The following is a 13,114-nucleotide window of genomic DNA, read 5'->3' as shown; positions in this document are numbered from 1 at the left end:
TTCCTTAAAGGGATAGTTCACCCAAAAAATGTAAATGCTCTCATTTACTCACCATCAAGCCATCCCAGATGTGCATGACTTTCTTTCATCTGCTGAACACAAACAAGATTTTTAGAAGAATATCTCAGCTCTGTAGGTCCATATAATGCAAGTGAATAGTGATCAGACCTTAAATGCTCCAAAAATAAAAAATTCCTTGTCTCCAGAAGCAATATGTGTGGGTGAGAAACAGATCAAAATATACTTTCATTTTCACATCTGAAAGCCACACGTGATGCCTGTAGTTTCACTTTGAAATCTGAAAGTGAAAGTTGAGATTTAGAGTAACCGGGTTTACATTTTGATCTGTTTCTCACCCACACTTATCATATAGCTTTTGAAGCTATAGATTTAACCACTGGAATCTTATGGATTACTTTTATGTTTCCGTTACATGCTTTTTGGAGCTACAAAGGTCTGATCACCATTCACTTACATTGTAAGGACCTACAGTGCATCCAGAAAGTATTCACAGTGCTTCACTTTTCCACATTTTGTTATGTTACAGTCTTATTCCAAAATGGATTAAATTCATTATTTTTCTCAAAATTCTACTAACAATAACCCATAATGACAACGTGAAAGAAGTTTGTTTGACGTCTTTGCAAATTTATTAAAAATAAAAAATTAAAGAAATCACATGTACATAAGTATTCACAGCCTTTACCATGACACTCAAAATTGAGCTCAGGTGCATCCTGTTTCCTCTGATCATCCTTGAGATGTTTCTACAACTTGATTTGAGACCACCTGTGGTGAATTCAGTTGATTGGACGTGATTTGGAAAGGCATACACCTGTCTATATAATGTCCCACAGTTAACAGTGCATGTCAGAGCACAAACCAAGCCATGAAGTCCAAGGGATTGTCTGTAGACCTCCGAGACAAGATTGTAACAAGGCACAGATCTGGGGAAGGTTACAGAATAATTTCTGCAGCCTCGAAGGTACCAATGAGCACAGTGGCCTCCATCATTCGTAAATGGACGTTTGGAACCACCAGGACTCTTCCCGATGGTCACTCTGACAGAGCTCCACCGTTTCTCTGTGGAGAGAGGAGAACCTTCCAGAAGAACAACCATCTCTGCAGCACTCCACCAATCAGGCCTGTATGGTAGAGTGGCCAGACGGAAGCCACTCCTCAGTAAAAGGCACATGACAGCCCGCCTGGAGTTTGCCAAAAGGCACCTGAAGGACTCTCAGACCATGAGAAACAAAGATTGAACTCTTTGAACTGAATGGCAAGCGTCATATCTGGAGAAAACCAGGCACCACTCATCACCTGGCCAATACCATCCCTACTGTGAAGCATGGTGGTGGAAGCATCATGCTGTGGGGATGTTTTTCAGCAGCAGGATCTGGGAGACTAGTCAGGATCGAGGGAAAGATGAATGCAGCAATGTACAGAGACATCCTTGATGAAAACCTGTTCCAGAGCGCTCTTGACCTCAGACTGGGGCGAAGGTTCATCCTCCAACTGGACAACGACCCTAAGCACACAGCCAAGATAACAAAGGTGTGGCTACGGGACATCTCTGTGAATGTCCTTGAGTGGCCCAGCCAGAACAGACTTGAGCCCGATTGAACATCTCTGGAGAGATCTGAAAATGTCTGTGCACTGACGCTCCCCATCCAACCTGATGGAGTTTGAGAGGTCCTGCAAAGAAGAATGGGAGAAACTGCCCAAAAATAGGTGTGCCAAGCCTGTAGCATCATACACAAAAAGACTTGAGGCTGTAACATAACAAACTGTGGAAAAAGTGAAGCACTGTGAATACTTTGAAATGTTCTTCTAAAATAGTTTGTATTCTGAAGAAAGAAAGAAAGAAAGGCATAAACATCCAGAAAGGCATGAGGGTGAGTAAATGATAAGATAATTTTCATTTTTGGGTGAACGATCCCTATAAGGGTTCCATTAACGATTCTTACCTTTGAAGAAGAAATATTTGGAAATAAGGAATGCCGTTTTTATTGCATTTACCGCCCTCAGCAGTCTGTTGCCAAATGAGAATTTCAGATTTCAACAGAACATATAAAACAAATAAAAGATCATTTCAATACAATTCTTGAAAAACGTGTTTACAGACTTTTGAATAACTTTTCAAAACATTTTAGAGGCATAAATGCAATCCATATTCCAGTTCCTGTATCTTTCTTTAAATGGAACCAGTTCCAAATTACAACTGGTTCTCGGTTTCCAACTCCACGTAAGATCAATTTCCTTCCTTTGGGAAGCTTGACTGCGCTAGAAACAATAACCAATGAAAGCAGAGCTTAGCAAAGTGTCAATTGTAGAATAACCCAAAATAGGTTTTGAATAACTTTAGTATTTCTTGAAAAAGTGCCTGAAACTGCCCTATCCATCTGGTGGGGTAGTAACTATAGCCTCAAAACCATATTCTGTAAATGAGATGACGTTCTTAGTTGAAAGGATTAAACATTTCTCGTTAGTTTGAATCTCTTGATTCCCCTGCCTCCACTTTCGTGATCTCCACACACCTGCCCAAGGCCATATCCTTCAACGGGCTGAAAACCTTGCACAAATCTCCGCAGAGCCTCTTGGCTCAACACATATCCGCCTCCGATCATATAACCCTCCTTTACAAATGTCAGGTACCCATGGCCGAAATAAACAGGCTTCTCGTGTTGTGTTTGGAAAGTAGGTATCTCAGGTTTTCCATCACCCAGAAATGTGTCATCTTCTGGTTTGAGAAACCAGTCAAGAACGAGCGCGGATGGCCTTCCAGAAGAGCTATTCTCGGCCTTCTGTGATGTTGAGCCCCACTGTGGGGAAGTCTGAGCTTTGGGAGCTCATGCACAGCACCTGGTTACAGTGTTTTGGCCAGATGGCACGGATGTACTGGACCCTTTTCATCAGATTTTCAGGTCTTGTTTTTAATCACACATAACACTTGGGAATACAGGCTTTTCATCTAGGAAATTCAAGCAAAACATACACTGCCATACAAAAGTTGACTGAATATGTTTTTTTTTCCACTTAAAAACATGTAAATCTAAAACATTTAAAAGCTTATACTTGCACTTAAAAATTGTGTGTAAAAATTATAATTAAACATATTTAATCAGTATTTTTGTCTTGTTTATCAGTAAAAATATACAAAAATACTTTAAACAAAAAGCTAATTTTCAAAAACATTAAGACTTGTTTTCAAGGAATTTAATGACATTTATTTTTCTTGCTCCAATGACAATGTTTTTTCTTGTTTGAAGCATAAATCTAACAGTTACTGGAAAACAAGACAGAAAAAAACAAACGTTTTTGAGAGCGCTGTAGTAGACAAAGAGTGTTTACTTTGAAAAAGCTATAATATAAAATATTTCTGGAAAGAAAACTCACAAATCCAAATAACTTTACAGATCTTTATTGTAAAGTGTTTAAATAATGTTTTCCATACTCGTTCAATGAACCATAAACAATTAATGAACATGCACCTGTGGAACGGTCGTTAAGACACTAACAGCTCACAGACGGTAGACAATTAAGATCACAGTTATAAAAACTTAGGACACTAAAGAAACCTTTCTACTGACTCCAACACCAAAAGAAAGATGTCCAGTGTCCCTGCTCATCTGCGTGAACGTGCTTTAGGCATGCTGCATGGAGGCATGAGGACTGCAGATGTGGCCAGGGCAATAAATTGCAATATCTGTACTGCGAGACACCTAAGAGAGTGCTACAGGGAGACAGGAAGGACAGCCGATCATCCTCACAGTGGCAGATCACGTGTAACAACACCTGCACAGGATCAGTACATGCGGGACAGGTACAGGATGACAACAACTGCCCAAATTACACGCAGGAATGCACAATCCCTCCATCAGTGCTCAGACTGTCCGCAATAGGCTGAGAGAGGCTGGACTGAGGGCTTGTAGGCCTGTTGTAAGGCAGGTCCTTACCAGACATCACCGGCAACAACATCGCCTATGGGCACAAACTCACCTTCGCTGGACCAGACAGGACAGGAAAAAAGTGCTCTTCGCTGACGAGTCACAGTTTTGTCTCACCAGGGGTGATATTTATTAACATTAGTAAATGCATTCCTATATTTACTGTGCATTATCACACTGAGAATCAATGGGTTCATCCAAAAGCTAAACATTTTTGCTTTATGTGGATTTAGGACGAGAATAAGTAGCATTTCGAACTATTCTTAGACCAGTGCAGACAGACAGCACACTGGAGTTTAAGTTATTTACTAAATAGCGAGCCATCCTATAACGCTCTATGCAGCCATGTTCATTCACTCCTAAAATCCAAACAAAAGTTCAGTTTCAGACTGCAGATGATGTTTGGGCCACTTCACATGTTTGGCAGACATGGGACAATGATAATCATTACATAGATTCAGAATTGCAGAATGCTACATTTTATTTTAACATGGTTGGCAGTGATTGGATGATGCCGGTCATTAGTTTGAGTCTGAATTAATTATTAAACTTTACATAAAGTCAGCTGTAATGTCTGTAACATCTCAAAAACATGAACACTCCTAGAAACATAATAAACAATTTGATTAAAAAAATGTATCGGACTTTATATAGCTTGGTGTTATTTAAAATGTCACAACTTTGCCCGCCTTACATATATGAGGACAACCATTTGTTTTTTATTTTTTATTATGTGCTACAAGTTACAAATCAAAAAACAAAATGCACACAGCAGTCAAATGGGGGTCATGAAACCTCACTGAAATGCATGAACTGTTCTAATGCTTAACTTTAAACAGATCACCTAAAATCTCATAACTAGATAAGTGTGGAAACTACTTGGGCAGAGACATCTATTGTATGACTCAGATAATGTCACAATGTCAGTCAATAATGCTCCTTGCAGGTGAAAAGACATTTTCTCAAGAGTATAGATCAACACATCTCTTTCATTCCATTTCAAGTGAAGTACATTCAAGTTGTCTAATTGCACATAATTGTCTTCAAGAAAAGCTTCAGAAGAAGTCTCATTATGAAGCCATTATGCCATTTAGATAGAAAGTAAACTAGGAAATTTCTCCAAGACACAGAAAAAGACTAAAGACAAATTCAGTAATTTTGCTAATCTCAGTAATAAACTGTTTATTTGAATATTTTTAGGGTTCCCACACCATTTGGCTGATACACTTTCAAGTTGTTTGTGATAAATGCATAAATGATAAATATCACAAATAGTTGTGATAAACAGCGGCTGCACTTACAAAGAATAATGTTTAGGCAATTCAATATTTTAAATCTGATAATAAGTCACAGTTTTAAAATTCCCTGATATTTTCAAGTTTTCAATGGCTGTGGGAAGAAAATTGTATTACTTCACCTTTTAATAAAAAACAGCAGAAGCAACAGAGGCAATACTAAAATCAATCAAGCCACCTAAACAAAAGTGATTTTGAATGTAAGAAAATGAATGACTGATGCTGTCAAAGATGTAATTAAGAATTTAAAATACTACTTTTTTTTTTCCCCATTTGTAAAATCATTTATAAAACACAAGATAGGAGTACATAATAATGTACCCTGGGTCAGTCTTTGGATTTGGATTGCGTCCCTCATAGAGTCCAAAGTAAAGGATAGAATTAGTTCCACCCAGGTCCAGCTGTAGGGTGAAAAATGTTTCCAAATCATTAGGAGGTCATGCAATTACAAAAATGTTAAGAATATTATACTACTCCAACTATTCTTTTTAGCATGTATACTGTGAATAGTAGTGCATTATGGGTATAAAATGCATAACATGCACTATATAAGGTAATTACATAATTCAAATGAGGATGTAATTGGAGCAATTCCAAGAGCTGTTCTTTACCAACACAAATACCCTCAAACAGAACAGTTTAATAAATGATGCCTGGTATTCTCTGAACATCAGCAATAAAGGAATACTTCACTCATAAATTGTAATTGTATCCCCATCCAATTGTATCATATGGTAGTTTTGTGAGGAAGAGACCAACATTTATTATACACTTTTTCTTGCATGTTATGTGACTGAAGGCAACCCATCAAAAATTGAAAAACGGCACTGCAAACGAGGGAAACAATGAACAAACACGTGAACAACAAAAAATGTTGGTCTGATTTGATGCACAAAGTTACCGTATGGCTTCAGAAGACTTTAATTATACTTCTATGGTTCTTTTTTTATCCTATTGGAGCTTAAGAGTAAAAATCACTATCCACTTTCCTTGTTTGGAAAACAGAAGCTCAGACATTCTGCCTAACATCTCCTTTTGTGTTTCACGAAAGAAATAAAATAACACAGGGTCGGAGTAACATGAGGGTGAGCAAATTATGAAAGAATAATTTTTTTTAGCTGCACATCTCATCCAAAAATATGTATATGACTATACTTTCACTTATAAAAAAAAATGCTGACATGTCCACTGCAATGTATTGTACCTGGGAGGTGATGTCAGTCCTCCACGGCTCAACCTGCAGTCCATCACACCAGCCTCCTCGGCCATATAACCAGGTGCCATGTTCATTTGGCACTGCTCCTTCAGGAACCCGTGTGGCACAGCCCAGCGCGGATCCTACCAATACATGCACAGCATTATATAATTATCGTGATATAATGCTATAAATATCACATTGCACCCATTCTGTGACTCTGGTCCTACTAACCAGCTGACTCAAATATAAGCGTGTTATTGTTGGCCCTGTTGATCAGGAAGTGATGTGATGTCACACAGAATTCACCACAGAAGTTCTCGTCAGAACCATGGGCTGTGATAACGGCATATAACTCCACCTGCAATTGCAACACACACACACACATGTTGGTGCAGCTATCATTATGAGGACTCTCCATAGACATAATGATTTTTATACTGTACGAACTATAGACTCTATCCCCTAACCCTACCCATAAACCTAACCCTCACAAAAAACGTTCTGCATTTTTACATTTTCAAAAAAATAAAAACATAATTTAGTATGTTTAAGTGATTTGAATTATGGGGACACTAGAAATGTCCTCATAAACCACATTTATAGCATAATACCCAGGTTTCTAACCTAAAGAAAATGTCCGCCCACACATGCTTTGTCTAGCTTTCAAAGTTAGCTAGCTAGCTAGCAAGACAGCAAAACAGATAGCAAGACAGCTATCTATCATGATAGATAGCAAGACAGACAGCAAGATAGCTAGATAGCAATATAGATAACAAGACAGATAGCTAGCTATCAATATAAATAACAAGACATATAGCTTGCTAGTGAGAAATATACAGCAAGAAAGATAGCAAGATATATAGCAATATATATAACTAGCTAGCAAAACAGATAGCTAGCTAGCAATTTAGATTGCAAGATAGCGAACTAGCTAGCAGGACAAACAGATAGCTAGCAATATAGAGAAGACAAATATCTTGCTAGCAAGAGAGCTAGCTAGCAATATATGCAAGACAAACAGCAAGATTAATAACATGATATTTAACCAGCTAGCATGATATATAGCAATACAGATATCTCACAAATCATATATCTATCTATCTAGACACAATTTTAGGCACATTTTATTTTGTCATTTACTTATTTTGTACTGGAACTAACAGTTACTAATGCTGCCTTGTGTTCACTTGCTATTGGAATTGCAACATGGAGGAGGAGAGTCAGTTTCATGATATGTACGTTTCAATATGAATTAACCTAGCATCCTCCATGTTTCCAACAACAAAGCACTTGAAAGTGACATACTCATAATTATGACTTCAGAGGTGGGAAGAAGGATAGAATGATAGCAGGTGAAGGCAGAATATTATATAATTACAGAATCTGTATTTTGACAGATTCTTTTGGATTTGTCACCTTTTTAGTTGAAACTGGAATATTAAACTTAATCTCCTGATATCTGCTGTTATAGTCCTTGTCAAATGTCCCCCCATTGTAGAGTGAGGTTACCGTGAATGGGTACAGTCTGTCTGAGTAGTTTCCTAAAAAGACAATGGCAAGGTGTCAATATAAATAACACTGCACAGATTTCAGAATATTTGATTTGATTTATCTTGGGAAATCAAAAGATAAACAGTCACGCCTCTAATGTAACTTCAAGAATGGAACATTTACAGTTTACTGTAAGCACACTGTAAATTGTTGAGCAAGTTATTATATATAGTAAGTGATAATTAGAAAGTTTGTAGAAAGCTAGATTCAATGGTTGTTCCCAAAACTAAAGTACAGCTGCCAGGTTTTGGACAAAGCCAGTAACACCCTGTACTTTGTGAACAGGTGAAAGCACTTGAGGTTATCTGTAAGTTTCAGGAACGAGGAATTATCCCAAGAGCAATTTTCACCCATTTTGTTGCATCAAAAATTTTTGGAGGCTCAAAATGGGTTCCTGCAGAGTTACTCAGAACACAGAGTTTCCACTTCCCTTTACCATAAATGGAGACATCTCACATTGTTCCTTTGTGGAAAACTCAGTGGAACATGTGTGGGTGAAAAATACAGTCCAAAAACCATTTCAGCCGAGGAACTCATTCTCTTAAGATTTTCTTTCCAGAACAAAGAAGCTTCCACATGACTCATGTTGGGGTGTTAATGCATCGCTCAATGCCAGCGTCATGATCTGCTTTGTCCTCTACACGACAAGCCATGCAGATTGCATCAAGGAAGGGCGAATTTTATGAGATTACCAGGCAGGAGCTAAAAACATTCCTGGCAACTGCTTTCATGCATCCATTGCAGAACTTAATGAGAAGACTCGTTTACATCTTAGGATATTCTTCTTTGGGTTTTTTTTCTCCCCTTTTCTCCCCAATGCACTCCTAGTCCTCGTGGTGGCGTAGTGACTCGCCTCAATCCGGGTGGCGGAGGATGAATCGCAGTTGCCTCCGCGCCTGAGACTGTCAGTCCACGCATCTTATCACGTGGCTTGTTGAGCGCGGAGACATAGCGCGTGTGGAGGCTTCACGCTATTTTCTGCAGCATCCACGCACAACTCACCTTGCACCCCACCGAGAGCGAACCACATTATAGCGACCACGAGGTGGTTACCCCATGTGACTCTACCCTCCCTAGCAACCGGGCTAATTTGGTTGCTTGGATGACCTGGCTGGAGTCACTCAGCACACCCTGGTAGTCTGCATCTTTGCTCGCTGAGCTACCCAGGCCTCCCTTCTTAGGATATTCTTGGTCTTTTTAAATTAGTTAAAAGAACTGAGGTCTCTGCATGCTTGGAAAAAAATAAGGTCAATATTTCTGAATAAAAATAAATGAGATATCCATTCGAATCTTTGGAGAGTTTTTAAATATTTCTTGGTGCTTTGTACTCTAAAATGCCTAATTTGTGAAGCAAAAATGTGTGTGAAAAACAATACAAGTACAAATACAAGATATGAAGCTCAATCGACAGCATTAGAGGCATAATGTTGATTACCACAAAAAAATATTTCAACCGGTCCCTCCTTTTCTTAAAAAAATAAAAATAAATAACAGTTGCCATAATAACATAACACAGCCAATTTAAGCAACTTTACAGCTCAAATAGAAAAATAATCTAAAAGAATTTGTGAAATTATAAGCTTCACATTTCTGCCCTCCAACACTCCTAAAATTGGCCCCATTCACTTCCATTGTAAGTGCCTCACTGTAGCCTCAAATTTTGCCCTTTTTAAAGAAAGGGACAAGTCAAAATTATTTATTGTGGTTATCAACATTAAGCTGCAAATGCTGTCCATTTTTCTTAACTTGTATTGAACAGGAAATATTTATTTAAAACGCACCAGCATTTGCAAAGAAGGACTTTGCATACATGCAAAAATCATTGGCCGCTGCTTTGAAAGGTTCACTTTAAAGACTTAAGAACGCTCTATTTATTTGAAAGAAAGACAGCACAAGTACACTACTCATGCAAAACATCTAACAAACATGTTTGTAAAGTTTGAAAAGCTAAAATGAATGATATACAGTTCAAAATGAAGACAAAGTATTTGAACACTTTCTGGTTGTCAAACGTTAGTTGAACATGTCCATAGTTAATGTGATGAATTACACCTGTTGTTACTCCAGAGACACCTGTGTGAACTTCATACATCCACTAAAAATCATCTTATCTGAGGTTCACAATTCTGACCTGTTTTGTTGCTGTGACTGAAGCGTAGATTGAGAGACGTCATCCAGGGCATTGCCCACGGCACAGTCTTCATGGTGAAGTTACACCTCGCGTTATTAAGCAGAGGAATCAAAGAGGACACATCCGTCAGCCAATGACCTGTACCTCTGGAATAGAAATATACTGTGTTGAGTAGTAGCACATTGACTAAATCCACAACTACATAAACGTTTCCCAGACAAAAACACTAACCTGCGGAAGGCCGTGATCCAGCGGCCTAGCTCCAGGTTACAGTATGGGCTGACATGATCACAGCATACAAACAGCTGTACGGTGTGATCCCAATGAGCACATGTCTCATCCCTGCGGCCTGGACAGGACAGGGATGCGTCCAACTCCAGAACGTCATAATCCAACATGTCTATATCCAAAAACAAATAGTTAAACTTTCCCAAACTTTGTCACGTCTCTGAAGATGTCTACATTGCATCGTAAATGGTCGCTGAAACTCATGTCACCAGAAATCGGCAATTATCATTGAAAATGGTCAGGACAAACTTTGACGAACATCTAACAGTGGGTCAATTTACAATAAGATACTAAAAGGATAGGATATTAATATTAAGGACTGTAGTTTTGAGAGTCTGAATGAAATTATGAGAAATTAGAACCTCCAGGAAGATCCACCAATGCCTGAGCTCCCTTCTCGCCGTGCATCAGATGACCATCAAACACTGGAACTACACGGGCAGGCCGTCTCAACTGCTCCTGCAAACCCTCATTGAATATAAACCTATAGAATAAATATAGGAATAAACATTATAAATACGGAGAAAAAAGAAAACCCACACAAATTATCATTTAGCATTTTATGTGCATACACATATGTATTCTTCTCTAAACAACATGTTTTGAGTTAACTGAATATACTGCCAATCTTTCAAAAAAGCTTTAAAGTGGATTTCATTGTTGTGATTCAACAAACATTCACGAAACCGACTTCAGGAGTCATACCACTGAGCTTGCCAGGCCATGAATCTGAAGGTTGGGTAGAGACACCAACCCATCTCAGCCAGCGCCCCCTGCTGGTTGATTGCAAAGAAGAAATTTGGAGAAGGTGTGAGCTGGAATGTCACATTCACCACCTGCCCCATTCTGTCAAAAACATTCCAAATGACAAAAAAAGTTATAAAAGGAATATTCGGGTTCAAAACAAGTTAAGCTCAATCGACAGCATTTGTGGCATATTGTTGAGTACAAATAATTATAATTTCGACTAGTCCCTCCTTTTCTTTAACAAAAAGCAAAAATCGAGGTTACAGTGAGGCACTAACAATGGAAGTGAATGGGGCCAATTTTTGGAGGGTTTAAACAGAAATGTGAAGCTTCTAATAAAAGCTTTATAAAAGCACTTGCATTAATTCTTCCTGGAGTCACGCAGCACACCTTGGATTCGAACTTGCGACTCCAGGAGTGGTAGTCAGCGTCAATACTCGCTGAGCTACCCAGGCATCCCCTGGCTTAACTTATATTAAACCCAGGAATATTCCTTTAAGCAATAAGCTACGAGAGGCAGTGCTACGTTGTGAATACAGTTACGGATAAAGGTTGCGAGATACAGCAATGCCTTGTGTGTCTTATTGCATTTATAAAATGGTTATATAATAACAAGGGCATACATTTTATTAGAAGATTTAGTAGCATAGTACCACCAGAAGATATAGTCCCTGGCACGTTCACTAAAGTGAAGTCCACACTAAAATTTCGTTTAAAAAACGCATCGGTTTTGATACATTTATACCTCTAATTCACACCAAAACTGTGTTTTCCTCCACCAAAAATTTAGACTTTTGAAAACATTTTCAAAAGTACTGCATACTTTGGAAAAGATGATGTAAGGAAACTGAAAACAGAAACAGATTAGTGCCAGTGTGGATGTGGCCTAAGGCTAATAGTTTCATATTAGCAAAATAGGAAGGTGGACAGGCAGTTCATGTCATAGCTGCTCCTTAACTGTGTATTTTAGCACAACTGGAACACTGTATTGACCAGGACTGGAAGTATCTGTGTTAAAAAAGGTTTATAACACTTTACCTACCGTAGGGCTTGTATGACAGAGGGTTCTATATGGACCATAGATGCAGGTATGTTCAGTGAAGTGGTACATTCATCTCCCAAGCAGTTCATGTCCTGTATGGGACTCCCAGGCAAGGCGTACACCAGAACCCCAGTAGCGTTGGATTCAGCCATGTTTTTAATCTTAAACATTTTAAAACAAGCCAAATTTAAATAAATAATTTTCTGAACACTGAACTGTAGTTTAGAGCATACTGTAGCTATTAAAGGGATACTCTCAAGTCTTTCTGAAACCTTAATGACTTTCTTCCATGGAACACCAAAAGATCATTTTATTGGAATGCTCTCTTATGTACAATCAAATTGGACGGGACATCCCCCAAAAAATTAAAACATAAAAAATATTTGCACTAAATCCCAGGTCTTCTGAATCCAAATTCAAACTGTGTGTGGAACAGACTGAAATTTTTTGCTAAAAAAATTATTAAAGTTGTTATTCACTGAATCATCATTCAGTTCCATTGTATAGAAACAAGCAGCTTGGAAAAACAATTGGAAGAACAATGAAAGTAAGACAGGTTTTGTAAGACAAGGGTGAATTAATGATGACAGAGTTTTCATTTTAAGTCAGTTATTCCTTTTAGGGACCCATATCGTATGTTTTGAACACCTATCCATGTGGCTTTGCTTTTTGTAGCTCACCTTAGTAAAGAAAGAACAGCCACCTTCCGATATCCAGGCAACAGCTCCTTTGACAGAGGTGACTGGTTCACAGCCGTTCCCTGCATCCAACAATTTGTATTGATCTGCACCCCAGCGTCCATTCAACCAGTCATATCTGGCATTCAGACGCTTGGCGATCACTGGTATGGTCCATTCTGTAATTAAAAGTTTGGATACATCGGTAATCTAATGAATATTTTGGATAAATTATGCC

The 13,114-nt window shown here is 38.4% G+C and overlaps 2 protein-coding genes across 2 annotated transcripts in view; both read right to left on the bottom strand.

The window, feature by feature from the left end:
* Positions 1–2,425: 2,425 nt before the first annotated feature.
* On the bottom strand, positions 2,426–4,840 carry c1galt1b (core 1 synthase, glycoprotein-N-acetylgalactosamine 3-beta-galactosyltransferase 1b). The gene is given in 6 exon segments (XM_052144313.1): positions 2,426–2,567; positions 2,569–2,683; positions 2,686–2,722; positions 2,724–2,760; positions 2,762–2,926; positions 4,827–4,840. Coding segments are annotated over 6 exon segments (510 nt in total).
* Positions 4,501–13,114, bottom strand: part of si:dkey-256h2.1 (uncharacterized protein LOC337520 homolog) — a 10,132-nt gene continuing 1,518 nt past the window's right edge. The window contains exons 3-12 of the mRNA XM_052144370.1: positions 12,880–13,055; positions 12,200–12,360; positions 11,116–11,256; positions 10,773–10,894; positions 10,354–10,522; positions 10,123–10,268; positions 7,857–7,981; positions 6,672–6,798; positions 6,447–6,580; positions 4,501–5,643 (exon numbers count right to left, since the gene is read on the bottom strand). Coding sequence (XP_052000330.1) covers positions 5,524–5,643; positions 6,447–6,580; positions 6,672–6,798; positions 7,857–7,981; positions 10,123–10,268; positions 10,354–10,522; positions 10,773–10,894; positions 11,116–11,256; positions 12,200–12,360; positions 12,880–13,055 — 1,421 coding nt within the window. The 3' untranslated portion in view covers positions 4,501–5,523. The remainder of the gene's footprint in view (positions 5,644–6,446; positions 6,581–6,671; positions 6,799–7,856; positions 7,982–10,122; positions 10,269–10,353; positions 10,523–10,772; positions 10,895–11,115; positions 11,257–12,199; positions 12,361–12,879; positions 13,056–13,114) is intronic.

This window comes from Xyrauchen texanus, chromosome 15, assembly GCF_025860055.1.
Source record: "Xyrauchen texanus isolate HMW12.3.18 chromosome 15, RBS_HiC_50CHRs, whole genome shotgun sequence".
Taxonomy (NCBI): Eukaryota; Metazoa; Chordata; class Actinopteri; order Cypriniformes; family Catostomidae; genus Xyrauchen; species Xyrauchen texanus.
This window is presented reverse-complemented; position numbering and strand designations above follow the sequence as displayed.